Source organism: Argentina anserina, chromosome 3 (assembly GCF_933775445.1).
Source record: "Argentina anserina chromosome 3, drPotAnse1.1, whole genome shotgun sequence".
Classification (NCBI taxonomy): Eukaryota; Viridiplantae; Streptophyta; class Magnoliopsida; order Rosales; family Rosaceae; genus Argentina; species Argentina anserina.
The window spans coordinates 10,473,270-10,498,153 of NC_065874.1; the positions used below are offsets into that span (position 1 = coordinate 10,473,270).

Consider the following 24,884-nt stretch of genomic DNA (forward strand, 5'->3'; position numbering starts at 1 on the left):
AATTAGGGTTGTTACCTTCCCTTGTTGATGTTTGAGAAATAACGTGTGGTCTGAATTACTCTGTCTGTAGCTAATTTTTCTCATGAACTGTGAGAATCTTCCAAACCAAGCACGATGTGACTGTTTAAGACCATACAAAGACTTTCTCAATCTGCATACAAATTTATTTGGAAAAGAAGCCAAATATCCAGGCGGAAGATCCATGTACACTTCCTCTGTTAGTTCTCCATGAAGGAATGCATTCTTAACATCAAACTGTCTAAGTGGCCAGTTTAAGTTAGCAGTAAAAGAGAGCAATACCCGAATAGTGTTTATCTTTGCAACAGGTGTAAAAATGTCTCATCATAGTCTATGCCATATGTTTGGGTGTTTTATACCAGCTCATTGTCCCATCTGGATTATGCTTCACTGTAAACACCCAACGATATCCCACAACCTTCTTGCCATGTGGTGGAGATACAAGCTCTCAAGTATCATTCTTTTATAATGCTTCCATCTCTTCCTCCATTGCTTTCCTCCATTTTGGATCTCCCAATGCCTCATGCACTTTGTTAAGTACTGATACAGTAGATATTTGATTTACAAATGACTCATATGACTTAGACAATCTTTTGGTAGATACAAAATTTGCCATAGGATACTTTGCTTTAAACTGAAGAGTAGGTTCATATTTTTTTGTTGGCTGACCCCGAATAGACCTATTTGGCAAGACATATTGTTTACTATGAGCCTCACTAGTATTAGTCCCAATAGAATGACTAATCTCATATGAGTGATCTTCTGCACCAGGAGAGCATTGGTTAGGTGGATAAACAACAGTACGGGAGACATGAGGAGCAGTTGTGTTGTCATCTTCTGGGTCCTGATTCTTTGGAGTAATTATACCGGAATCATCTGGTGGTGCCTGTGTAGCTGACACATTGGTAATCTCAACGGAACCTATCACCATATGTATTGGCTCACTTGTCTCCCCCTCTCCAAGATACAACTCTTCAAAATATGAATTCTCCCTCTGAATAGCAGTATCAGAAGAGGTAAAATAGCTTATGTCCTCAAAAAAGGCAACATCCATAGTGACATAGTACTTCCGGGTAAGTGGATGATAGCACCGGTACCCTTTTTTGATGTCCGCCATATCCAACAAACACATATTTAACTGCCCGGGCATCCAACTTGGATCGCTGTTGTTGTGAAAGATGGACAAAAGCAACACAACCGAAAACACAGGTAGGAAGAGTAAGAAAAGAGGGTAATTAGACATGAGATGCAAGCACCTCATATGGAACTTTTCCCTGAAGGACACGAGATGGAAGACGATTAATGAGGTGGGCGGAAGTTATGACAGCATCACCCCAAAGGTATTTAGGCATATGGGCACTAAAAAGAATACATCGAGCCATATCAAGTAAATGACGATTTTTCCTTTCAGAAACGTCATTCTGCTCAGGTGTATAAGGACATGTTGTTTGATAAACAATCCCGTGTGTGGTAAAGAACGCTTGAAAGACATGATTAACATTTTCCCCCCCATTATCAGAATGAAGAACTCTAATTGTGGCATTATATTGGGTTTAGACAGTGGTATAGAAGGTCTGAAAAGCCGAAAAAAACCTCATCTTTGGTTTTAAGAAGAACAATCTATGAAAGGCGTGTGCAATCATTAATAAAGGACACATAATACCGCATTCCGTACACAGTAGACTATTTGGAGGGTCCCCAAACATCAGAATGAATTAATTCTAAAGGAAGAGTACTTTGATTAGAAGTAATAGGGGAATAGGTAGACCGATAACTCTTGCCCAAAACACATGTCTCACAATGTAAAGAAGACTCATCCACACTAATAAACAAAGTAGGCATATATTTTTTCATAACACTAAAAGATTGATGCCCTAAGGGACGATGCCATAATCAAAACTTCACTTAGCTTGTCAGAAATGGAGATTAAAGCGGTTCGAGACTGTGGCCCTGGTTTCTCCCCCGCATATGTCTGATCCAGATGAAACAACTTGCCCCTCAGATACCCCCGACCAATGAACTCCATGGTGAGAAGATTCTGAAATATCACATACATAGGAAAAAATGTTACAGAACACTTAGCGTCAGTGTTCAATTGTGGGACAGAGAGCAAATGATGAGATAAAGCATGTACATATAGCACATTGTGAAGCTCTATTGTGTGAGTAATATGAACGGATCCTGTCCCTAACACACGGAATGCCTTAGCATTAGCATTTGTAACATATGGTACTGGTGGATGAGACAATACGGTAAAATAAGATTTGTCACAAGTCATATGATCAGACGCACCAGAATCAATAATCCATGTATCGAAACCAACAAAGTTAGAAATGTGTAAAGCCATACCAATTTTACCACGACGAGCGATGGATGCGGTAGGTGTTGCTCCTCCTGCTGTATGATGATCATGTCTAATGACACCATAGATATCTGGTTCTTGGATGAATTGAATAGTTGCTTTCGCCTTGGGATGATAATTAGGTCTTTTAGGCTGAAGGTGTGAATACAACTTCCAACAGGTCACACGAGCATGGTTAGTATCATGGCAATAAAAGCAAGAAGGGCGGGGTTGATTCCCGAAGCCGGGTGGTGAGCCTTGCTAATGAAGTGGAGCCGAAGTGGCTAGCGGAAGGGATGGTGCTGGAGATCTAGCATGAACAGTAAGGCTGTAAACTATAACTTGTGTCTGATGAAGACTCTCCTGCTGAGACTCATCCTTACAGATATATGTGAAAGCGGTGATTAGACTCGGAGGTTCGATCTTTCTGAGCAATTCTCCTTTCACATTGTTATGCTTGGCATCAAGACCTCTCAAGAAATGGTGAACGCGTTTAAGCTCCTTCTCGTTTTGGTACCTAACAATATCCTCCTGATGCTTGATCATGTAAGGATGTTTCATATCAATCTCAGCCCAAATTTTTTCAGTTTGGTGAAATATTGCCCCACTGGTTGCCCATCATGTTGCATCGGCAAAGTTGTGCACATTAACTCATGAACCTGTATGAAATCAGAGTCATTAGTATATAAGCCTTCTAGTGTTTGCCATATTGCTTGCGCAGTGGTACATGCCTCGACCAGATCAACGATCTCATCATTCATAGCTTTCCACAAGACTAACATGACAAGACCATCATCATCGTCCCACTTAGTGTAGGCAACAATATCATCTTTACTAGGAGCCATAGTTACTCCGGTTACATGTCTCATCTTGTGCATGCCTCGAAGATGAGCGGCCATAATTCTCTTCCATTTATGGAAATTGGTTCCATTGAGTTTGGCGCCCCCAAAGGAACCACTTTCAGAATTCTTGACAGAGACTTCAAATTGTGGAACGTTATTGATCTGAGAACTTTCTGTGTTGTCTTCAGAACCCATTGAAAATCGAAAAAATCAGGATTGATGCAGTGGAAACACAAAAAAAAGGTTTGAACCTGTCTGGGGTGCACCTCCACTGTCGGTGAACCTACACTGACAACCAAGATCACAGAATCCGGGTCGGACCAGGTTGGGTCGGACACGGGCCGTGCCGGGTTGAAAGCGGGCCAGGCCGGGTCGAACGTGGGGCGAACAATTCGCCGGATTTTCAGGAAAAACAGCGGAAAGATGGAGTAGTTGTCAGCCGAGTTGATTATCTAGCACTTCGAGCATTGCAGGAGCTTATCGATTTCAAAGGCTTGCTGCGGAGCTGGAACGACAGTGGAGAAGAGGACGACGTCGCGTGACTGTGCAGAGACCAAGAAACCACCGGTGGGCTTCGCCGGAGCGGAGAGCTCGTCGACGGCCGTAGCAGGTGGATCTCGTTGACGCAGCAACCTCGGCGTTGGAAAGAGTCGTCGTGTTGGCGTCGACGGCAAACTCAGCGTCGGCAATACAGAGGCAGAAAAAAAAGGAGGGCTCGGTGGAAGTTCTTCCACGGCCAAAAAACCCAGAAAAAACAGAGGCTCGGCTCTGATACCAACTGAAAATGATATATACTTGATTGAATTGCTTGCTATTTACATCATGATCTATATATAACCTAATAAACATTCTACAAATCCCACAAATCACATTCGTGATTTCTGCCATAAATCACGCTAACGATACCTAGCACATGTTGAGATTCTTATAATTTTGATGAATGGCTAAGAATGTTTACATTCAAGAGATCAAAGTATATGATTTCAATTTAAGGACTCGCTTCCTCCATTTCGTTATATCGATCACAGTAAGAGTATAATGTCACACAGGCCGGTAAGCTTCCGAATAATATTGTGTCCTAACAAATGGTAAGTAAAGAGACAGAGCTGAAGTTTTAATCAGCGTTGAAGTTTTGATTGCGCGTACTAGGATAAAATTATATGTAGCTATATACACTTTCTTCGAAAGTAAAGCTGAGACAATGAAAGGAAAATCAGACGCGAGGTGATGACTCATATGTACACATTTCCTTAGCCGGTGGATACATATATATGTTTCGATTCCTTGTAAATTGTAGTTGGAGAATTGTAAGCCACTCATAGTAAACTAGAGTATATTAGGGTACGTAGGGGAAGTCTGGAAACTCTGTACGTACTCTCACAACCTGATGCCCTGTTACCGTTTCGTACGATATGTGCATGTGTGCATAAGTTCAACTATTCAGGGATCGCTAATTTTGTTGTCTCAGAATGGGAGATATGAACCTGTTTATGCAATTGTAAGTTTGTAACGATAATTATTTCGATCAACCTCAGTAGACCTCATCGAAGGTCATCAAGCACAAACTTTATTCCCAAATCTAAAGCATTCATAAATTCAATATGCGAGGGGGATGGCAACCCAAAAACAAATATCTTGATAAACCTATTACGTGATGGGTAGTCCCGTATTTTTAATTGATAGTCTTACCAATCGCGATTGGAGACTCATCTGTGCTATTATAATCATCGACTTGTGCTGGAACTTGCTCCTTTACGATGTCATCTTCATTGATGATATTTATGTTATTTGATATGTTGGCGCCATTCTGCAGCTCATGATCGTCTTCATCTGTAATGGTGTCACCTTGAGGGATGAAGTTGATCTGCGGACCACTTCCTGTACCAAGACCCGGCCGTGCGGGTCCAGAAGCACATCGACTTTATAAACAAACAAACAAACAAACAAACCCGTGAGCAATAAAATCCAACATTCAATTTAACATGCGTGCATGCATCGACTAGTAGAATCGAAGAACTATCAGTAATTACTGTATAGTTTTGCAGAAAGGAAGTCATGCATGTCATATCTCCAGATAGCAGAAATTGTATTCCAATTAGAACAAGCAGCAAGAACACTACAGAGGTACGTGAATGAAACCATTTGAGACATTATTTGGATGAATTATTGCATGAGGTAACATTTCAGAGCAAGATGGAAATCTTCAATAGATCATGATGTTTCTCAAGACCCCAGAGAGCTAGCTTGTACGTATGGGGAAAAGATTTACTTAACCAACGACCAAATATAAAAATTCTGTACCGAAAAACTTACAGAGAAGTAATTCTCCAATGCGTGATCTTCAGTATGGGTACTCGAGGCATGAGCTTACACATGAAGGATCTAACAACGGCCATTGCAGCTAGCTTAGAAGAAACTCTCACTTTTTTTTTCCTTAAGAGTAAGAAGTCTAAATCTTTAAGATTTGATCTTTGTGTCAACTGGACAGAACTAGATGATTTATAGGCTATTAGTTGCAACAATGGTCGCTCTAGTATTTCTAATTAGCCGACTATTAAAACCAAAGCAGATGAAACTAAACCATCACTAGCTTAGACATGGTCTTCAACTCCGGACTGACTCAGAACCCGTTTGGAACTGCTAAACCGCTTTTGCTAGAACCAGAAGGAAGTAGCTATTTATATATCAAGACTAGCTAGAATATTAATTGCTCTATGACTGAGAAATTTTCTTATATATATTACATCATTTTTAATAGATATTACTTCATTTCTGTTACTCATGAAAAATGTATTCGATTATCTGAGCAAACATATATATAACAATTGCCAAACAGCGTAGTAAAGTATATACTATGTCTTAGAAACAATAATGACGTCTGGCTTCATAGATTTTATTGTATTTGATTACGAAATTTATCTACCACAAAGGCAAAAAAATGTTGCATGGATTTATATATATCAACTATGAGACGTCGTCATGTCGATCAATCATCTATGCAAGTGTTTGTTAACAATCACTCTAGAATTACTATTTTTCTCTTATAAATGATGACACCGCATGGTCCACATTCTACTTAGTAGGAAAGCTTGACTATAGATCATAGGAGAAAAAAAAATTATGTTTCATATATTGGACTGGTTTTATATTAACATAAATATTGGCTACCTTGGTCAGTCGGTCAGACCAATTGACGTATGGTGTGCTCGTATTATTCTATATTTATATGCATCATATCCTTAGTTTGTTTAGTTCTCTAATTTAAGATTGATGGATGTTATTTTAGTGTGTTTCAGACAAAAAAAAAGTGTGTCAAAAAAAGAAGAAAATAGACTAAAATGAACTGATAAAGATTAAATGGCGAGTATGTTCTTCATTGTCATAATCTGCATGTGTAGAACGTCCAACTTTGCCGAGCTACTATGAGAGTCCACTTTGAATCAGACCATGAGCCGTATACCATTGAAAAGATACATATGTCTATTTTCTGTAGAATTTTACGGATCTTAATTTCGATACTCTGAGAAGAAGTTATAATCGTTTGAGTGACGAGATGTTAGAGCTGAAACCTACCCGAGTTCACAGCATTCATGGGGAACTCAAGTTCCATGGCACAAATGCATCAATTTTAATACATCAAGGTCAATGATTAAGATGAAGATGCAAAGAGTACATGGATTCCTACTTCTAAAAAAGATATTTCAAGGTTTTCTCATTCTATATCAAATTAGGAGTCTTAAACCAAGTCTTACAAGGAAACTGAAGTTAAAGATGAGCAAGAATATTCCCTATATAAAGGAGCACGAATTTCATATAAGAGGAGATCTCCAGCACACAAAGTAGACGCCAAAAGAGCATAGACCATCCATTCATCCTCCCCATTCCATTCTTTTGTGTTTTTGTTTTGTTTTCCTTGGTTATAGTTTGTTAAACCTTTTTCTAGAGTTAGGATGATGCCCTTTCAAGATTGTTTATCTAGTTTGATGTTTAATTGTTGGATCTATAGTTTCTTTATGATGAATTCTTAGTCACTATTTGAATTGATGTTTTATGTTTAAGTTCATTGATTAATCACCTTAGGGCTTTACATCTACTAATTAGAAGATGAATTTGAGGTGTACCTGCAATATAATTCAATTTAGCTTCTTGTGATTAAGTGTCACAGTCCCGAAATTTCGAATGATAAAATTTCGAATTCGAAGCCATGAAAACTCTAAAACAATCTCAATTTTATTGAAATCATCTAATAATAACAGTGTATCGAAACTGAACCCACAGCACGACTCAGTCGACTTGAATAATACATAACCAGTTTATACCTCAGTATTATAACCAATGGAAATGTAAAAATTACCAATCCTCACCACAAACAGAAGAAATAAATCTTCAGAGTAAGCCCTCCGAATCTGCTAATCCCCACTTGTAGAACTATCTCATATACCATCGAATTGGTGCACCGAGATTGTAAACCCAAACCCGGTAAGCTTTTCAGCCCGTATGAGTAAACCAACAGTATAACATACATAGCATACAAAAGAAATATGACAAATAACATTGAAAGTCAAACGTACTCATGTGACACTGAGCAACCCATCTGTTACCCAATATCATTTAAAAATATGTGTAATCATGAGACACTGGGCAACTCATCTCTTACCCAAAATCATTTAAAAAATGGGTACTCATGAGACCTAGATACCCATATGTTACCCCTCATGCAGTACACCGACAGACATTGGGTAACTCATCTGTTACCCAATATCACTCAAAACACGGGTACTCATGAGACCCAGGCAACTCGTTTGTTACCCCTCATGCAGTACACCGAAACACAGACTAAAGCTCTAATTGAATCGTAACCGACACCCAATCATGGCTTGGTTCTGATTACTGCCAACAATATCCGAAGACCAGAAAACGTTTTAACAAGACACAATGTTAAAACCACGTACAATATAAAAATCCACACATGTTGTTGTACTACAACCAAGCACTCTTGCACAACAATATTTATATAGTCACCCTAATAATCAATTATACAGGAAGACATGTTATCCGCCATAATTAATCAAGAACATTACCATCTCATAATTTAAATAGAAACCGTAACATTATATAATACAACAACCCATATATATATTGTATTTACTATTTTCGTATACATACACAACCCATTATATTATACAAATGTCACAGTTCACTATTTTTAATAATTTAAACATATAAGTTACTGCCACGGGTAAACTTGTCATAATGAGATTTACTTACATTCACCATAGTCCATAATCACTAAAACCTTTTAAAATCATTTATTAAAATAGCGTTTCACTTACCCATGAACCGTAGATGATCAAGTTCATGTAATTTAAACCAAAACATATTTTTAGAATAATTTTATAAGCTAGTGATGCAATCACTATGTTAACAACTCAAACTAAATTCAATAATTATAACACTATTTCGATCATGATGATCATTGTGAGGTTTACTCACCTTATTTCCTGCGTGCAACTTCCACGACACCGAGAGCGATTCTCTCACTTATTTTGTCAGTAATCTAATAGCATGATAAAGTGCTTAGAAAACGATACGTAAAATCTCAGGTGATGATTCATTACAACTGAACGTTCTTAACAAAACACTATTCATGAAACACTGTTCAAGCGCCGCCACCGTTCCGGTGACTACCGATGATCACCAAAATTTACCACCACAATATAAACAACAACTTCCTAGTTGACACCAAAGTCTAAATCGAAACCTAAACAGTCCAATCGACGAAGAACATAAAATCAGCACTATTCACTGACCCTAGAAAAAGAAATCGTCGATTCTCCTTGTGTGTTTCAAAATAGATAAAACTTTTTTAGAGGGTTGATATACATCCTACAAGCTTTAAAACAAAAGAAGAATCACCTTGATTAGTTGTCGGGGGAGGGAGTTCTCCTAACTTCTTCAAACAAAACAGTCGTATTGTTTCTTCATGTGTGAGCTTCAAACAACTCGAATCTCTCCCAAACACTAATTCAGATCGGTAGGGGACGAATAGACGGTTCCAACGTCACTGGTCTGACTCAATTCCGTCGTCGGACGATGGAGATATGGCCAGAGAAAGATTCGGCAACAAAGATGGAAAAATCGCATGAACAGTACATGAGCTCGGGTGAACATTAACCAAGCTGATTTTGAGAAGAAAACAAAAAACTGATTTTCTAATTTTTAATTTCATCTCTTTCCTATTATACTCATCTCAAAATCGAAAACCAAACTTTTGTTGCTAACAACTTTCACATACGACATCCGATTAAAGCGTGTTGCGCATCTACGAACTCTATGACTTTCATGAATGAAATTTTCTGAGATTCCTAACGGATAAAAAGTCAACTCTTAACCCCTCACGATAACGTTTCTGGGATATTACCTCGTACTATATAATCGGATCACCACCAATTTAATTATCTCCGAACAATAATTAGAAAATAATTATAAATTTCCGGGATATTACATTAAGAGTTGTGAATTACTTTATTGTCATACATAAAGTAATGGTTTGCATGATTATCTTGTTTATTAAAACGTAATGAGTCATTAATGTTAAATTTATGTTGTACCTAGATAAACTGCATGCTAGGATATACGACCTCAGCCGTACCTGGAGAGTACCATACACTTAAGGAAAACTATGGTCTACGTGTCGTACCTGGACTTAGATACGGAAATTGTCATCTAGAGAGACAAAAAAATTCATTAATTACATTGATACATAAATATGTTATTTAGTCGTTGATTGTTATACCCTAGATTCTATCTTGTTTGTTTCTTTTATTATTTGTTATTTAAAAACCTAAAATTTATGATCTTAATTTAGATCAATTAAGTTTGGATTAAATCGATTATTAATCTCTAATTAAAACGACTTTATACTTGCACATTATACTAACGATAATTAGTGCGCTTGCGAGTTTTAATTAAAATTTCACAACAATGTGAATATCAAAAGGTGTGGAAGATATGTTGTACAAAGCCATACAGTATCGTTTTGATTGGTCAGTGTCCCAATTAAGCTCTATCGTATAGTCGTCCCATACCCGTGTCGTCGTCTCCTCGACCTCTTTACCTGATTTAGTCAAATAAACCAATGTGGAAATTATCAATAGTTTATCTAGCAAACTGTGTTCTTATTCCATCTTTCAGAATCTGACATTGCATCAATATTGCTCCAAAACTCGATAGCTATAGCCGCGAGATCTATCTAACACTAATGTAGCAAACTATGATCTAGCAAACTGTGTTCTTTTTCATCTTTACCTGATAGCGCAAAGACGTACTAGCTTGTCATACACTAACAAGCAACAAGGAATTTAGTACACCAGACACTTTGGCAGGACCTTAATTATGACGTCCTAGGCTCCTAGCTAGGTTAAGTTAATCCGCGCCATGAACAGTATGATCGATCTGGGGAAAAAAAGGAATAGGGTTACATACTACGAACAACTAGATAATCTACTTGTATTAACTATAAATTGTACCGTACGCGTAGATATATATATATATATTATAAAGTCAAATTAATTTTTTAAGCTAGGTTTTCATATTCTGCTAGCTGATTAGTAGTATCTTGTTAATTAGTCCATCAGCTGCAGACCATCATTATCAGAACTTCATTTTCAAGTCAGCTACGTACCTCTCGTGTTTTGTTCTTTTTTGTGTAACCTATATTTGATTCGTTTTGTTCTTGTTGGTGTAACCTAGATTTGAGAACTGTTTTTTATAAGAGATTAACCAAGAGTGACAAGCATAAAATATGTGCAATCGATAAACAAAGTAATTACTCGAACAATACAGAGACACCATTTCACAATTAGCAAAGAATTTATACATTCGAATGCAATAAGTAATAATTCGAGAAATACAGAGAGACAACATTTCAGAGTTCATACTGAACTATTGAAAATCGTACATCACAACTAAACACAGTACTACTAAAACCAAACTCTCTACAATACTTCATTAACTCTATGGAAGACTGATCGACTTGATTCATATTATCGCATTACAAGATACATATATTCAGATTCTAGCTAGCTTATTATACTTTTGCTGATATTATTTGCTCTTCTTTGGAGTAGCGTTGGCTTCTTTACTTTTCTTGCCGGTCCTCTCAGAGTTTGAGCTGCCAGCATTCGAAGCCGAAAGTTGCTCAGATGAAGTTGTCTGATTAATTTTTGGACCACTCCCTGTACCGATGGGTTTCTTAGCAAATGTGCTGCAATCGTATATATGATCCAAATTTCAGGTCAACATGTACTTAATAATTAACCAAAACGAAAAAGAATATACTAACTAATTTCCTGCCAACATATAAGACTCCAAGATGCTTTACGAATATTCATGTTCATGATAGATTTAGTAAATGCATTTGAACCTCTTCGATAGGGAAATCTTGATCTGGTATATCGACTAATTGCGGTCAAGAAATGAAAACAGAAAGACTAGAACTCCAAAATGTAAGGCATCTGGATAACTGAAGAAGAGCCTAATATATAATTATATATAGAATTTTTTGTCTTCAGCAACTTACATAATGGACCGACTAATCTTCCCGGCATGTTTAAGACCTTGGTTCTGCGTCTGCAGCCTGCAAAACATAGAGAATAGATAAAAGTTAGACGAACATGTATGTGTGTTTGGGCAACGAGAACTTGGAGTTCAGTTTCCAGCTGGGAACTCTTTTTTAAGCTGATCCAATATAAACAAAAACTCACAAAGCTCTCGTAAATCTAGGAAACAGAAGGATGACCATGTTCACTTACATAGTCATCATGGCTTTTTGTTGATAGGACTTGCAACTGGGAATTTGGATGCTGCTCGGTTTTGGAGCGCCAAGAGTGAAGCCACGCATAGCTAGAGCCATATTGATTAGCAGAATGATCGATATGTTTGAAAGAAGAAAGAAACTAGGCTTCTTTGTTAGAGAAAAGTGATGCAGATAATGATTCTATGGCAATCGTTCAAGTCTAATAGGTTATATTTATAAAGGGGAAGCCGATCAGGGGAGCGAGAACTAGTAGGCTAAGTACTTCTGATTATGCAATTTTTGCATGGCTTCTGTACTAGTGCCGCAATAATGCAAGTCGTACTCTACATTCCGCTCTACTTCCCATCTCTTTCTTAATTTATCGTTTTCCCCCTTTGGCCCATAGAATATGTCAAGTTGATGAGCGATTCCGTTTTGTCTTTTCTTCTATTATCGAGTTAGAGAGTATTATACGTGCATGATACCTTAGGTTAGCAAATGTCAAGTATTTTTCGCATTGGATACGAGTAATATATGCATGCAGGTAATTTCCTTAGGTCCTTTACTTTGTGCCGTTTGTGTATGGTAATTTTTTAGAGCAGGAGATTTGGTAATAATGTACAAGTATCATTTGCTTAAAAATCGATGGGAGATGGTAGTCCAAATTTGACGAGGTTGGCCGGAAGGGAGACTCTGTCTACCACTTATTTTTTGTCTGGTTCATGTTCATTGAGTATCTATAAGGACCTAGCCTCGTCATGAGTATTATTATTAAACCAAAGTATTATTGACATGATCGATCATTCAGCTAATATTTCAAACAGTATGTGCAAGACTTTCCAGTCTTTGACACAATCAAAGATTAACCAATGACTTTGACCGTTGATTTAGTTTGTGAACATGACTTGGTCTACAAAGCGACCTGGCTGGTACAGTGGTACTTAATTAATTTGTTTCTAGGGTTTACTGTTGACTCACTCTTCATAGTTCATACCTATACACTGTTTAATTATATCTTCTTATCTCTCTGTTTTTTTAAAGGTAATTTTATCAATTAACAAGCAGCAAGACTTGGACTGAAATGATTAAGTAGTACGTTAATGAAGATTCTCAATCAATGAGCTTGATGATCAAAACACAACTGACCAATATATAGTTTCGTACGTTCTGTTGAAATGTTGATTTATCATTTCATTATTTGGAGAGGATGGCTGGGTAGGTTGTAACCCACTACCTTGAATTTGGAAGTCTTTTTCAAGTTACTACTTTAGTGAAGAAAGAGGATTGGTATGAAGAGGATGATCGATCCGATCCCAGATTATGGGCCCTCTAATAATGTGCATGTGTGGTTATAATAATTTAACAAAAGTGGAGCGAAGCTTATGATTCATGTGGGATGGCTAGCTGTAATCTGCTGCACGTACTGCTTCATATTGGCTCAATGTTAATTAAACCTATCTCATTAGCTCATTCATGTAATCAACCAAAAACTTGTTAAAGATTGTGCGTAAGCATGCATGAAACCATGAAATTTCTATATGGCTTAACTAGCTATGTGGTGAAACGTCGAAATGAAGAGGGAAGAAAATGAAAAGGAAAGAGTACTCAAAAGGAAAAGGAAAAGGAAAATTACTATAATCACATATGTTATATGAAAGCTGTCATAACTTGTACCTTAGAGTAGGATAAGACATCTAAAACCCAACTTGCTGAGTAATTATTATGTGTACTAGGAACACCACGTGGCACTACTATGTGATTTATCTAACCAATTATATTACTATATGATGTAATAAATATGCACGCGGTGAAAGATAAAAATATTATTAAAATATAAGTAATTAATAAAAAACAAACACAATAAAAAATGAATCAATAATTTTAAAAATGTACATTATATAGACTATCTACCGGGTACATATAATAATCTTTCCAACTTGCAATATAATAGGAGGTTACAAACTCGATCTGACTGAGAATATTATGAACATACTTCTATTGAAGCGCCTGATTCAATACATACTTTGCATTGAAGCGTCTGATTATATATGATCATGTGATTTCTTTTTCAGGAAAAAAAACCGAAAAAACGGTCATGTTTGATTGAAGTGGTAGGGTGTACGTACTGTATTGTGTGTGTGTCTTTAGATTTAATAGCTTCTCTCGATGATCATATAACTCTTTCTCGCCATTTGAAGAGTAAAAAATATAAATCAAATATATATCACCAGTTCACCACTGGACAGCGTCACATCGATACAGCTACTCGTCTAGGTAGCAGTATTCGAATTCATGAGAAAAATAAACCACAAGCGGGCGAATACTTATAATTCGATATAATTCAAGAGGAGGAACGACTAGTGCTCCTTGTCGCTCGAATCAAATAGGGCAGGTATACATATCTCCCAAGGCTAGTGTTTACTCGTAGCGCCACAAATTAAAAGTTCGAACTTAAATTGTATAATATCTGAATTCAAAATAATCCATCGTCGTTATCGGAATCAAACGAGCAGGTATCTACCCGGCCCAGTGTTTAGCGATAGCGCCACATTTCTCACAACGCATTAGAAACTCATAATGTTCTTCCTTGTGGTTTGGATCATCCTCATTTTCACACGGACCATCATCACAAATCCTACAAAGGGTTACATATGCCTCTGCTTTGTCCGGGCAATCTATAGTTTCATGATCACGATCGGTTCCACAGATCAAACAAAAAATATATTCTGGTTCCTCTTCCTCTTCTCTGCTGTCTGTTTGCCTTCGGACTGTTAAGTAAACAAAGTAAAAAAGGAAAATAATGTTGTCATTGTAAAGTCACGAGCTTACGCTGACAAAAGTGAGCTCGAGTTCCTGATAATCTACTTCACAAACCTTTAAAAAAAATTGGCAACATTTTTTAAAAGCATACTAGAGGATTGAGAGCGCTCAAGTATCTTCGACTGCTCGTCCGGTTCAGAATAGATCCTTCTGTGGCTCTAGTAATTCTAATTAGCCGACTATTAAAACCAAAGCAGATGAAACTAAACCATCACTAGCTTAGACATGGTCTTCAACTCCGGACTGACTCAGAACCCGTTTGGAACTGCTAAACCGCTTTCGCTAGAACCAGAAGGAAGTAGCTATTTATATATCAAGACTAGCTAGAATATTAATTGCTTCTATGACTGAGATATTTTCTTATATATATTACATCATTTTTAATAGATATTACTTCATTTCTGTTACTCATGAAAAATGTATTCGATTATCTGAGTAAACATATATATAACAATTGCCAAACAGCGTAGTAAAGTATATACTATGTCTTAGAAACAATAATGACGTCTGGCTTCATAGATTTTATTGTATTTGATTCCGAAATTTATCTACCACAAAGGCAAAAAAATGTTGCATGGATTTATATATATCAACTATGAGACGTCGTCATGTCGATCAATCATTTATGCAAGTGTTTGTTAGCAATCACTCTAGAATTACTATTTTTCTCTTATAAATGATGACACCGCATGGTCCACATTCTACTTAGTAGGAAAGCTTGACTATAGATCATAGGAGAAAAAAAAAATTAAGTTTCATATATTGGACTGGTTTTATATTAACATAAATATTGGCTACCTTGGTCAGTCTGTCAGACCAATTGATATATGATGTGCTCGTATTATTCTATATTTATATGTATCATATTCTTAGTTTGTTTAGTTCTCTAATTTATGATTGATTGATGTTATTTTAGTGTGTTTCAGACAAAAAAAAAGTTAGTGTCAAAAAAAGAAGAAAATATGCTAAAATGAGCTGATAAAGATTAAATGGTGATTATGTTCTTCATTGTCATAATCTGCATGTGTAGAACGTCCAACTTTGCCGAGCTACTGTGAGAGTCCACTTTGAATTAGACCATGAGCCTTATACCATTGAAAAAATACGGATGTCTATTTTCTGTAGGATTTTACGGATCTTAATTTCGATATTCTGAGAAAAAGTTATAATCGTTTGAGTGACGAGAGGTCAGAGCTGAAACCTACCCGAGTTCACAACATTCATGGAGAACTCAAGTTGCATGGCACAAATGCATCAATTTTAATACATCAAGGTTAATGGTTAAGATGAAGATGCAAAGAGTACATGGATTCCTATTTCTAAAAAAGATATTTCAAGGTTTTCTCATTCTATATGAAGTTAGGAGTCTTAAACCAAGTCTTACAAGGAAACTGAAGTCAAAGATGAGCAAAAATCTTCCGTATACAAAGGAGCACGAATTTCATATAAGAGGGGATCTCCATAACACAATGTAGACGCTAAAAGAGCATAGACCATCCATTCATCCTCCTCATTTCATTCTTTTATGTTTTTGTTTTGTTTTCCTTGGTTATAGTTGTTAAACCTCTTTCTAGAGTTAGGATGATGCCATTTCAAGATTGTTTATCTAGTTTGATGTTTAATTGATAGATCTATAGTTTTTTTTATGATGAATTTTTAGTCACTATTTGAATTGATGCTTTATGTTTAAGTTCATTGATTAATCACCTTAGGGCTTTGCATCTACTAATTAGAAGACGAATTTGAGGTGTACCTGCAATATAATTCAATTTAGCTTCTTGTGATTAAGTGTCATAGCCTCGAAATTTCGAATGATAAAAATTTGAATTTGAAGCCATGAAAACACTAAAACAATCTCAAATATATTGAAATCATCTTATAATAACAGTGTATCAAAACTGAGTCCACAGCACGACTCAGTCGACTTGAATAATACATAACCAGTTTATACCTCAATATTATAACCAATAGAAATGTAAAAATCACCAATCCTCACCACAAACAGAAGATAGAAATCTTCAGAGTAAGCCCTCCGAATCTGCTAATCCCCACCTGCATAACTATCTCATATACCATCGAATTGGTGCACCGAGATTGGAAACACAAACCTGGTAAGCTTTTTAGCCCGTATGAGTAAACCAACAGTATAACATACATAGCATACAAAGGAAATATGACAAATAACATTTAAAGACAAACGTACTCATGTGACACTGGGCAACCCATCTGTTACCCAATATCATTTAAAAATATGTGTAATCATGAGACACTGGGCAACTTATCTGTCACGACCCTGAAATTTCAAGTATGAAACTCAAATTTTGAATCCATGAAAAACTCTAAAACAAACTCAATAAATAGAAATCATATTAAAGTCATATCGGATCAAAACTGAGTTCATAGTACAACTCAGTTTAATTGATTATTACCAACCAAATTTATAATTGATGCATTATATCAAATGGAAATGTAAAAATCCTCTCAATCCTCACCACAAGATAAAATAAAACAACTTCAAAGTCTTCAGTGTTGTCCGTCAATTCCGCTAATCCACATTTGCAGAATTATCCCTTACACCATTGAATAGGTGCACCGGGATTGTAAACACAAACCCGGTAAGCTTTGCAACTCATATGAGTAAAACAACAATATAACTCTCATAAAGATATATACGAAAATACATAAACCATCAATCATAAATGCACTCATGAGTCATTGGACGACCCATCTGGTTGTTCAATATTAACTGAAAATATATATACTCATGAGAAATCGGGCAACCCCTATGTTTACCCAAATGTATTTATAATATGGGTACTCATGAGCGCTGGTACACCTCTGTTAGCCCTCATGTTAGTACGCCACCCGACATTAGGCAACCTCTCGCCCACCCAATATCCAAAAATATGGGTACTCATGAGCGCTGGCACACCTCTGTAACCCCTTATGTTAGTACCTGGCAGACAGATTAGAGCTCTAACTGAATCGTAACTGTCACCCGGCCAAGGCTAGGTTCCGACATGCCAACACGTCCGAAGACAGGTCCATAGACCATAAAAATGTTTGAACATAACTCAAGTTAAAACCACGTACAAACAATCATCACATGATATTGTACAAATCAAATTGACATGCTCAAATAAATAAACCATATATATGTACCTATTTTACCAATTATACACATACACAATCTACTATATTATATACATATCATAGTTCATTCTTTTTAATAAAGCGTAATTATGAATCTCTGCAAGGGTATATTCGTCATTGTGAGATTTTACTCACCTTATATCCTTAGCGTAATTTCCACGATTCGAATCTCGAATCCGTTACTTGTTGTGTCGATCACTTAAAATAGATAAGAATTGAATTTAGAAGCGTTACGTAAAACCTTAAATGCCGAAACAGTAATAATGTTTTATTGTTCAGTAATTTATGGTTTTTACGAAATTACTGTTCAGGTAATTACTATTCACATATTACTGTACAAATACATATTAATTATGTATTCATGTACGAGTATATACTATTTACGTATTTTTATACGAGTACATACTATTTACGTATTCTTGTACATCTAAGTACTATTCAATCGTACACACAGTCTCAGTAAATAATAATTACCGATTTACCTTCGGAAATTACTTTAACAATTACGGTAAATAAATTACATTTACATTTATGGTACGTAATTTACTTTTTACATTTACTGTTTGTAAAATAATTTACATTCACCGTACGTAAAAATAATTTTACAAAAAGTAACTATTTCAACATCACTGTTCATGCGCCGCCACGTGGCGTGTGGGGGTACACGCGCCACCTCCGGCGACAGCGCACTGTGGCAGTGCGTGGGGCCCACACGCCGACACCAAAACCAGCGCGTAGCAAGCCCACCGTCGCCCAAAACCTTCCTTTCCTCCTCCTCCTTTCTTCCACAGCCTCCTGCCGCCTATGGGCCACCTCACCTCCCCTCACGCGCCGCCTAAGGAGCCGTTACTCCCTATCCTCCTCCTCCTCCTCCGAGTCACCTCCGATTCACCCACAAATCCACCCAAACCACAGACAATACAACCAATCAAACGAACCTTTACCTCGATAGGGCTTGAGAACTACCGGAAAGATCGCCAGAGGTGCTTGAATCTCCGCGACGACGAAATAGAGCAGCGACGAGGGCGAGGGGCGAATCGAGCTCCAATCTCGTCGTGGGTGGCTAAATTCCGTCGTTAATAGCTTTCTCGCACGACGTCTGTGAAGGACGTTTTCGGAAACGAGCGACGGAGTAAAAGTCAACTCCCGCGTCACGAAAACGTAATGTTTTTCTGATTCAGATTTCTGAAAACTGTTTCGTTTTTTGATTCTACAACGTTGCGACGCGAAACCAATGCGTTTTAATAAATTTTACAAACTTATTAAATTATAAAAATTCAAATATGTATTTTCTGAAAAATTGGGTTATTACATCATCTCTTACCCAAAATGATTTCAAACATGGGTACTCATGAGACCCAGGTACCCATATGTTACCCCTCATGCAGTACACCGACAAACATTTGGTAACTCATCTGTTACCCAATATCACTCAAAACATGGGTACCCATGAGACCCAGGTAACTTATTTGTTACCCCTCATGCAGTACACAGACAGACAGACTAAAGCTCTAACTGAATCGTAACCGACACCCAACCATGGCTTGGTTTTGATTACTGCCAACAACATCCGAAGACCAGAAAACATTTTAACAAGACTCAATGTTAAAACCACGTACAATATAACAATCCACACATGGTATTGTACTACAACCAAGCGACTCTTGCACAACAATATTTATATAGTCACCCTAATAATCTATTATACAGGAAGGTATGTTATCTCCCTTCCGGTCTCATCCGCCATAATTAATCAATAACATTACCATCTCATAATTTAAATAGAAACCGTAACATTATATAATACAGTAACCCATATATATATATATCGTATTTATCATTTTCGTACACATACACAACCCACTATATTAAATAAATGTCACCGTTCACTATTATTAATAATTCAAACATATAAGTTACCGCCAAGGGTAAACTTGTCATAGTGAGATTTACTCACATTCACCATAGTTTATAATTACTAAAACCTTTTAAAATCATTTATTAAAATAGCGTTTCACTTACCCATAAACCGTAGATGATCAAGTTCATGTAATTTAAACCAAAACATATTTTTAGAACAATTTTTATAAGCTAGTGATGCAATGACTATGTTAACAACTCAAACTAAATTCAATAATTATAACACTATTTCGATTAGGGCTGGGCACGGGCCCGGCCCGAGATTTTTTTTTCAGGGCCCGGGCTCGGCCCGGTTGTAGTGTGACGGGCCGGGTTTTTTTTAAAAAAAATCAGGGCCCGGGTAAAACTCGGACCGGTAACATCCGGGCCGAGCCCGCCCGGTTTTCCGGGCCTAACTCTGTTTTTGGCTAGTTTGCGGCGAATCGGCAGTGCGAGGCGATGACAATGGGAATCATGAGATTGGAATTAGTTAAGTTTAAGGTTATTTGGTTATGTTCAAGTGTCATTGTATCTATTCTATAAGTTTAGGATCACTTACGAAAAGCCAATTACATAATAACACCTAATGTCCCGGGTTTCCGGGTTTTTTTGTTTAAAAATTTGAAGGCCCGGGACCGGCCCGGACATAACAAAGCCCGGCCCGTTTATCACATGACAACATATGAGCCCGGCAAAAAACCCGGCCCGCCCGGACGGGCCCGGCGGTCCGGTCCGGGTTTTTTTTCTTTTTCGGGCTTTTTGCCCAGCCCTAATTTCGATCATGATGATCATTGTGAGGTTTACTCACCTTATTTCCTGCATGCAACTTCCATGACACCGAGAGCGATTTTCTCACTCGTTTCGTCGGTCATCTAATAGCATGATAAAGTGCTTAGAAAACGATACGTAAAATTTCAGGTGACGATTCATTACAGCTGAACGTTGTTAACAAAACAATGTTCATGAAACACTGTTCACCAAAATTTACCACCACAATATAAACAACAACTTCCTACTTGACACCAAAGTCTAAATCGAAACCTAAATAGTCCAATCAATGAATAACATAAAATCAGCACTATTTACTGACCCTAGAAAAAGAAATCGTCAATCTCATTTTGTGTTTCGAAATAGATAAAACTGTTTTAGAGGGTTGATATACATACTACAAGCTTTAAAACACAAGAAGAATCACCTTGATTAGTTGCTGAAGGAGGGAGTTCTCCTAACTTCTTCAAACGAAATAGTTGTATTGTTTCTTCATTTATAAGCTTCAAACAGCTTGAATCTCTCCCAAACACTAATCCAGATCGGTAGGGGACGAATAGACGGTTCCAACGCCACTGGTCTAACTCAATTCCGTCACCGGACGACGGAGATATGGCTAGAGAAAGATTCAGCAACAAATATGGATAAATCGCGTGAACAGTACTCGAGCTCAGGTGAACATTAACCGAGCTGATTTTGAGAAGAAAAAAAAACTGATTTTCTGATTTTTAATCTTATCTCTTTCCTATTATACTCATCCCAAAATCGAAAACCAAACTTTTGTTGCTAACAACTTTCACATACGACATCCGATTAAAGCGTATTGCGCATCTACGAACTCGTATTGATGAACTCTACGACTTTCATGAATGAAATTTTTTGAGATTCCTAACGGATAAAAAGTCAACTCTTAACCCCTCACGATAACGTTTCTGGGATATTACCTCGTACTATATAATCTGATCACCACCGATTTAATTATCTCCAAACAATAATTATAAAATAATTATAAATTTCCGGGATATTACATTAAGAGTTGTGAATTACATTATTGTCATACATAAAGTAATGGTTTGCATTATTATCTTGTTTACTAAAATGTAATGAGTCATTAATGTTAAATTTATGTAATACCTAGATAGACTGCATGCTAAGATATACGACCTCAGCCATACCTGGAGAGTACCATACACTTAAGGAAAACTATGGTTTAAGTGTCGTACCTGGACTTAGATATGAGAATTGTCATCTAGAGAGACAAAAAAAATCCATTAATTGCATTGATACATAAATATGTTATTTTGTGGTTGATTCTTATACCCTAGGTTCTATCTTGTTTGTTTCTTTTATAATTTGTTATTTGAAAATCTAAAATTTATGTTCTTGATTTAGATCAATTAAGTTAAAATTAAATCGATTCTTAATCTCTAATTAGAACGACTTTGTACTTTCACATTATACTAACGATAATTAATTGGTGCGCTTGTGAGTTTTTATTAAAATTTCACAATGTCAATATCAAAAGGTGCGGAGATATGTTGTACAAACCCATACAGTATCGTTTTGATTGGTCAGTGTCCCAATTAAGCTCTATCGTATAGTCGTCCCATACCCGTGTCGTCGTCTCCTCGACCTCTTTACCTGATTTAGTCAAATAAACCAATGTGGAAATTATCAATAGTTTATCTAGCAAACTGTGTTCTTATTCCATCTTTCAGAATCTGACATTGCATCAATATTGCTCCAAAACTCGATAGCTATAGCCGCGAGATCTATCAAACACTAATGTAGCAAACTATAATCTAGCAAACTGTGTTCTTTTTCATCTTTACCTGATAGCGCAAAGACGTACTAGCTTGTCATACTACAAGCAACAAGGAATTTAGTACACCAGACACTTTGGCAGGACCTTAATTATGACGTCCTAGGCTCCTAGCTAGGTTAAGTTAATCCGCGCCATGAACAGTATGATCGATCTGGAAAAAAAAGAATAGGGTTACTTACTACGAACTACATAATCTACTGGTATTAACTATAAATTGTACCGGACGCTTATATATATATATATATATAGTCCATATTCAGAGTAAAGTTCTAATTTTGACACACTTTTCGTTCAAATTTTTTCACCATAAGCGATTCAATATTTAGGTATGTTATTCAAGATCATCTAATTCGGACATCGTTAAGGTATTGAAATTAGATTAAATCAATGAATGAATTAAAACTGTTTAACATGAACCGTTCGTGTAAATATCAATTTTGAAAGCTCAAACCATTGTCAAATTGGATGAAACTTTATAAAGATGATCTTGAATAGCATACCTAAATATTGAATCGTTTATGGTGAAAAAATTTGACCGAAAAGTGTGTCAAAATTGGAACTTCACTCTGAAATTCCAGAGTGAACCTTCACTCTGGATAAAAACTGTATATATATATATATATATATTATAAAGTCAAATTAATTTTTTAAGCTAGGTTTTCATATTCTGCTAGCTGATTAGTAGTATCTTGTTAATTAGTCCATCAGCTGCAGACCATCATTATCAGAACTTCATTTTCAAGTCAGCTACGTACCTCTCGTGTTTTGTTCTTTTTTGTGTAACCTATATTTGATTCGTTTTGTTCTTGTTGGTGTAACCTAGATTTGAGAACTGTTTTTTATAAGAGATTAACCAAGAGTGACAAGCATAAAATATGTGCAATCGATAAACAAAGTAATTACTCGAACAATACAGAGACACCATTTCACAATTAGCAAAGAATTTATACATTCGAATGCAATAAGTAATAATTCGAGAAATACAGAGAGACAACATTTCAGAGTTCATACTGAACTATTGAAAATCGTACATCACAACTAAACACAGTACTACTAAAACCAAACTCTCTACAATACTTCATTAACTCTATGGAAGACTGATCGACTTGATTCATATTATCGCATTACAAGATACATATATTCAGATTCTAGCTAGCTTATTATACTTTTGCTGATATTATTTGCTCTTCTTTGGAGTAGCGTTGGCTTCTTTACTTTTCTTGCCGGTCCTCTCAGAGTTTGAGCTGCCAGCATTCGAAGCCGAAAGTTGCTCAGATGAAGTTGTCTGATTAATTTTTGGACCACTCCCTGTACCGATGGGTTTCTTAGCAAATGTGCTGCAATCGTATATATGATCCAAATTTCAGGTCAACATGTACTTAATAATTAACCAAAACGAAAAAGAATATACTAACTAATTTCCTGCCAACATATAAGACTCCAAGATGCTTTACGAATATTCATGTTCATGATAGATTTAGTAAATGCATTTGAACCTCTTCGATAGGGAAATCTTGATCTGGTATATCGACTAATTGCGGTCAAGAAATGAAAACAGAAAGACTAGAACTCCAAAATGTAAGGCATCTGGATAACTGAAGAAGAGCCTAATATATAATTATATATAGAATTTTTTGTCTTCAGCAACTTACATAATGGACCGACTAATCTTCCCGGCATGTTTAAGACCTTGGTTCTGCGTCTGCAGCCTGCAAAACATAGAGAATAGATAAAAGTTAGACGAACATGTATGTGTGTTTGGGCAACGAGAACTTGGAGTTCAGTTTCCAGCTGGGAACTCTTTTTTAAGCTGATCCAATATAAACAAAAACTCACAAAGCTCTCGTAAATCTAGGAAACAGAAGGATGACCATGTTCACTTACATAGTCATCATGGCCTTTTGTTGATAGGACTTGCAACTGGGAATTTGGATGCTGCTCGGTTTTGGAGCGCCAAGAGTGAAGCCACGCATAGCTAGAGCCATATTGATTAGCAGAATGATCGATATGTTTGAAAGAAGAAAGAAACTAGGCTTCTTTCTTAGAGAAAAGTGATGCAGATAATGATTCTATGGCGATCGTTCAAGTCTAATAGGTTATATTTATAAAGGGGGAAGCCGATCAGGGGAGCGAGAACTAGTAGGCTAAGTACTTCTGATTATGCAATTTTTGCATGGCTTCTGTACTAGTGCCGCAATAATGCAAGTCGTACTCTACATTCCGCTCTATTTCCCATCTCTTTCTTAAGTTATCGTTATTCCTCTTTGGCCCATAGAATATGTCAAGTTGATGAGCGATTCCGTTTTGTCTCTTCTTCTATTATCGCGTTAGAGAGTATTATGTGCATAATACCGGAAAATTCTTTGGTGCAGCGCTGTATGCGTGCAACGCCCCTAATTTACATTCCATACACCCCACAGA

The 24,884-nt window shown here is 36.7% G+C and overlaps 2 protein-coding genes across 5 annotated transcripts; both read right to left on the reverse strand.

Moving 5' to 3' along the window:
* Window positions 1-4,725: 4,725 nt before the first annotated feature.
* LOC126789087 (uncharacterized) lies at window positions 4,726-5,772 on the reverse strand. Its single transcript, XM_050515146.1, has 2 exons — window positions 5,515-5,772; window positions 4,726-5,120 (listed from the first exon to the last, which is right to left on the reverse strand). Exons 1-2 carry the CDS (start codon window positions 5,595-5,597, stop codon window positions 4,874-4,876), a joined length of 330 nt encoding a protein of 109 aa, XP_050371103.1. The 5' UTR covers window positions 5,598-5,772; the 3' UTR covers window positions 4,726-4,873.
* Window positions 5,773-11,062: 5,290 nt separating this feature from the next.
* Window positions 11,063-24,665, reverse strand: LOC126789089 (uncharacterized). 4 transcript variants are annotated; one of them, XM_050515147.1, is made up of 4 exons: window positions 24,348-24,665; window positions 24,116-24,172; window positions 23,670-23,800; window positions 11,063-11,339 (listed from the first exon to the last, which is right to left on the reverse strand). In XM_050515147.1, exons 1-4 carry the CDS (start codon window positions 24,446-24,448, stop codon window positions 11,308-11,310), a joined length of 321 nt encoding a protein of 106 aa, XP_050371104.1. In that variant the 5' UTR covers window positions 24,449-24,665; the 3' UTR covers window positions 11,063-11,307. The 4 variants fall into 4 exon arrangements, with proteins under 4 accessions (XP_050371104.1, XP_050371107.1, XP_050371105.1 ...); XM_050515150.1 differs by lacking the exons at window positions 23,670-23,800; window positions 24,116-24,172 and adding an exon at window positions 11,783-11,839 and having other exon boundaries at window positions 11,063-11,467; window positions 24,348-24,657; XM_050515148.1 differs by lacking the exons at window positions 23,670-23,800; window positions 24,116-24,172; window positions 24,348-24,665 and adding exons at window positions 11,783-11,839; window positions 12,015-12,271 and having other exon boundaries at window positions 11,063-11,467.
* Between the last annotated feature and the right edge of the window lie 219 nt (window positions 24,666-24,884).